The sequence below is a fragment of the Otolemur garnettii genome, unplaced genomic scaffold (assembly GCF_000181295.1).
Source record: "Otolemur garnettii isolate 467f Iridium unplaced genomic scaffold, OtoGar3 scaffold00119, whole genome shotgun sequence".
In the NCBI taxonomy this organism is placed as follows: domain Eukaryota; kingdom Metazoa; phylum Chordata; class Mammalia; order Primates; family Galagidae; genus Otolemur; species Otolemur garnettii.
Window position 1 is genome coordinate 5414257 of NW_003852514.1, and position 4611 is coordinate 5418867.

Genomic DNA, 4611 nt, shown 5'->3' on the forward strand with positions numbered 1-4611 from the left:
GGTTGAGCTATAGGCGCCGAGCCCCACCCTAAAAAGTCTTAAGGGTTTTCTTTAAGTGTTTGGATTCCTCTACCTTGCCCATCCACCTTCATCCCCTGAAAACTTAGATACCCAAAATGTGGACTCTACACCCTCCACCTGCTCTGCAGCCACCCACCTGCAGTCGGGTGGCTCTGTTTACCCAGAGTGCCCAGGTGCCATCCTCTCAACCCCTTCTCAGGATCCTGAGAGCAAACAACACATGGGAAGGACTTGGCACACTCAGGAGGAAGGTGTGAAGAGTTAGGGTAGGAATGAGGGGGAACACAAGTCCCCAAACAGTACAGACCACCCAGGCTGTGGGGTGAAGGCCAGACCAGCCCCTCAGCCCAGCTGACCTCAGCACAGCATAAACTCCTGCTGCTCATCCCTCAGATCTACACCATGGGGAATAACTCAAAATGAGATAAGGAGGGCATCAGCACAGACAGGAATGCCAGACACCACGAGAAACAATAGACCCCAAATCTCCACCTATCTCTCTTTCTCTGCCCTATAGGGCCCTGCCTGAGGGAGTTACATGTAACTCATCCAACCTTGAAAATGTGCCAAAAGCAGATATTATTACTTCCACTGAGGCACAGAGGTTAAGTAATGTGTCCAAGGTCACAAAGTTAGAATCTAATCTTGTGCCCCCAGCACCAGGTAGAATAACACATCCCTGTAACCGAGGGCAAAACAACCACCTTCTGCTCAGGTGATGATATCAATCTCAAAACTGTACACAAAGGCCAAGCCCCCACTAAGCCTACTGTCTAGGAGGAAGAGAGACAAAAGACAACAAGTAGCCACCATGACAAGTGCTATGAAAAAATGGGAAGCTGAGGAAGAAAAAAGTCTGCCCTGGTTGGTCAAGGTGACCACAGGCGGCCCCTCAAAGGAAATGACACTTTGCTTCAGCTGACATTGTAAGGAACGATGGGAAGACTAGGGAAAGAGTGAGCCAGGAGAAGGCCACAGCAGAAAGGGCTTGGCACATTTGAGGAACAGGTGAGTAGAGAAAACAATTCTAGGAGGCAAGTTAAGACTTGTTGAGGAACCCCAGGCCACACAGAGAAGCCATGTGAAGGCATTCAACCACCAGGCCTGTGAGTAAGCTATGCTATTTGCTCTGCTGCCAGTCCCCGCATTCATCATGGCAGCTGTCTGATTTCCTGACCATAGTCTGTGAGCAGAGTGAAATGGCTGTAGTCCATCATTGGGGAGGATGTTAGCAGCTACAGCTACTGAAAAAGGAGGGTGCTGCCCCAAAGAATCTAAAGAATTAGGTCTGACCAGCAAGTGAGCCTTGACAGGACCCAAGGAAGGTCCCCAAGGCTTAAAGGAAAGTGAGAAAAAGGCTTTAGGGAGCCCTTCTTACGTGGTAGAGGAGAGGGGAAAAGCACTTTTGCCTCAGGTAAAGAAAATAGAAAACATTCCTAATGAATTTGATGATCTAGCAAGGAGGTTTCTGGGCCTAGTGTTCTCCCAGCTGTCCGTAATAACATTAGAGTCCATCCAGTGGCTGGTGTGGGAAGCCCATTCCTTCCACAGGAGTGTGCAACCAGAGCTAAGATCTGGTACTGGGAACAACAAAAATGAGTAAGATATCATGGTCTCACCTACAAAGACCTCAATTTAAAAACTTAATGGGAGATGAATTTGAAAATACATGGAGGGTCAGTGCCTGTGGCTCAGCAAATAGGACGCCAGTCACATACACCAAAGCTGGCGGGTTTGAGCCTGGCCCAGGCCTGCTAAACAACAATGACAACTGCAACCAAAAAATAGCCTGGCGCCTATAGTCCCTGGTACTTGGGAGGCTGAGGCAAGAGAATCGCTTAATCCAGGTGTTTGAGGTTGCTGTGAGCTGCGACGCCACAGCACTCTACAGAGGGTGACAATAGTGAGACTCTGACTCAAAAAAAAAAAAGAAAAAGAAAAAAAGAAAACTACATGGAAGGCCACTCTCATGCAAATGATAAGAATAAGGTACTGCATCATCACTCAATAGTCAAAGGTGGGAGATGGAAGGCTCTGCTTCACCATGAGAACAATCTAACTGTAGGAGAGATCAGAGGGGAAGACATGGGAAAAGAGCTGAATTCCATAGGCTACTTTATTAGGAAAGACAGAGGGCCCAGCAGACAGGGGAATTTCATGGCCAACACATAGGGAAAGCTCAGAGGAGGGGCAGACAGACCGCAGTTAACAGATAGGGCCCCCTGAGAACAGGGGGTACATCACCACCAACCTTGGCTCTTGACATCACTTGAATGATGGGCAAGTGGTTGAGTAATTTGTACTTAAGATAGGAAAAACATGTTCTCCAATAAAATAGTCACTGCCAGGACAAAGCCCTTACCTCAGACCAGCCTCTAAACTAAACCTAACTTTAAACCCATAAATTACTTAATTAAATCCTTGAAACTGAGAGAAAAAAAGTTAGTTAATTTTCCCAAGGTAATGGGAGTGGGCTAAATCAGAGAAAAGTTCCAGTTCTCTTGCAGAACATTTCTAGGATTTGGGCTGGTGGGGTGGAAGCACCTCTCCAAACTCTCACTTACCCCATTGCTGCTTGGCCCGGTTCACCAGGAAGGGTCTCATTTGGATGAGGCGGGTGGCATAAATGTGGGCGTACTGCCGGCTAAAACTGCGTTCCCCCAGCCGGAAGGGTTGTGAGGAGTTGGTGTAGGTTGCCACAGGCACCCGGGCAAAGGTGGCATTGTTGGATGATGGTGGGGACAGCAGAGTGTGGGCTCTCTGGGCAGCCTGCTCAGAAAACATGGTCATGCTCCTGGCTTGTTCTGTCCAGACAGCTTCACCAAGGCCAAGAAGGGTCACTGTGAGAATACAAAGGCATTTCTGACCCCTAACTATCCCTAAAGCAGCAGCTCTCCCGGTGTCTCAGCCAAGCTGACCACACTGCACCCAAAAGGCACTGGAAAAAAGGGGAAAGCTATAGTCAACACCAGACATCACATCTACCTGGAAATTTACTGTGGCTGGATAACCACATCTTACCACGTCTTACCCTGTAACCTTCATCCAAAGAGGGAGAAAAGGAAGATTAGGAGCATTTGCCCCACCTGGAGTCTTTCTGAACACCATACTCAGGTGTCTACTGCCTGCTCCACCTGGACAACTACCAGTGTCTCAAGTTGACCACGCCCCAAACGGAATTCCTGATCTGTCTCCATCTAACTCTCCAGCACCTGCCCATCTCCCAGGCATGAGACCTGCATTATTAAATAAGCCTACCATAAGATATGTCTATTACTAAATAATAAAAATAAAACTAATGAAAACCATAGGTCAGTCACTGCTCTGCTCAAAACTCTCCAAAATTTCTTCACTTCACTGAATAAGGTACCAAATTCTTAGAATGACCTATGAGATCTGTTCTTTCCTGCCGGTCCCTCCTCACAGCAGGGGGCTTCTTCGCTCCAGTTGGCTCCTCTGCCACGTGAATATAGGGCTCACTTGTGAATCTCCTTGAAGTCTTCACTAATTTACTCATCTTCTCACCTGACAATCTGATTTACAACTGCAGCCCTTCCTTGCTACTTCTGCTTCTCCAATTGCATTGCTGTTTATGGCATTTCCCTTCCAATAAACTATATATTTAAAAGTTTGTTGTCTGCCTCCAGACTAGACCCTATGTTCCAGGAGGGCAGAAATGTTTGTGTCTTATTCCTGGAAGTACTGCCAGTACTTGGAACTGTACTGTCTTCTATGTAGCCACTAGGTACGTGTGGCTACCCAGTACCGGAGATATGGAGGGTGCAACTGCGATGTCCAGGTAAAACACACACCGGATTTCACAGAGTAGTACAAAGTAATACATAGTTTGGATATATTTATTTGGTTACCAAAATTGATTTCTGATGGGTTTTTTTAGTACACCTATTAGCAAGTTTAAAATCCTGTAATTTTCTTTTATTCTATCTCCACTGGCTAGCAGCGGCCTAGGGCATACATTCTGCATATGTGCCGAAAGAGTAAATGTGAATGAGCTTTCAGCCCAAACCTGCTTAATGGCGGCAGCAGCCAGGCTGCCTTAGCCGGGATGAGACCATGGGCGGCCCTCCAGCTCGGATCCACGCGGCAGGAACGCCCACCAAACCACTACCCCATGGCCCCAGGAGGCCAGTTCTAGGGCCAAGATCTGCGGCCCGCACGCACCCCACTCGTGGAGACCCTACTCACCCTGTGGCACGCCGCATCCCGCCAATCCTTGCGCGCCTGCCCGGCCCCTCGCCGCATCCCACCAATCCCCTGCGCCCACCCCGCCCTTCACCTCATCCTACCAATCGCCGCCCTCCCTGCCCATCCTTCACGACGCGCCTAATCCAGCCGATCACCATGTGCCCCGCCCCCTGACCCCAGTCTACTCTCTGGAGGGCCACGCCCCCGGTTTCCCAGGCAACGTGGGGTGGGGCCTGCGTTCCTGGGTTGGTCATTGGGCTAGCGGTGGGTCGGGTTGCAAGCGTGTTGATCGTGTCACCCCTCCTGGTGTCCAGTTTTCCTAGCAGAGCTGCTTTCCTAAAGGATGGCGACGTGCAAGCAGGATCCCAACAGAAGGAAGAAGGT

The 4611-nt window shown here is 49.2% G+C and overlaps 1 protein-coding gene across 2 annotated transcripts in view; it reads right to left on the reverse strand.

The window, feature by feature from the left end:
• POLD2 (DNA polymerase delta 2, accessory subunit) overlaps window positions 1-4277 on the reverse strand; it is an 8474-nt gene extending 4197 nt beyond the window's left edge. The window contains exons 1-2 of one of the 2 annotated variants that reach the window (XM_023517710.1): window positions 4228-4277; window positions 2586-2861 (exon numbers count right to left, since the gene is read on the reverse strand). In XM_023517710.1, the coding sequence (XP_023373478.1) occupies window positions 2586-2811 (226 nt within the window). In that variant the 5' untranslated portion in view covers window positions 2812-2861; window positions 4228-4277. Of the gene's footprint in view, window positions 1-2585; window positions 2960-4227 lie in introns of both variants that reach the window. The other variant, XM_012809978.2, reaches the window with a different exon arrangement.
• Between the last annotated feature and the right edge of the window lie 334 nt (window positions 4278-4611).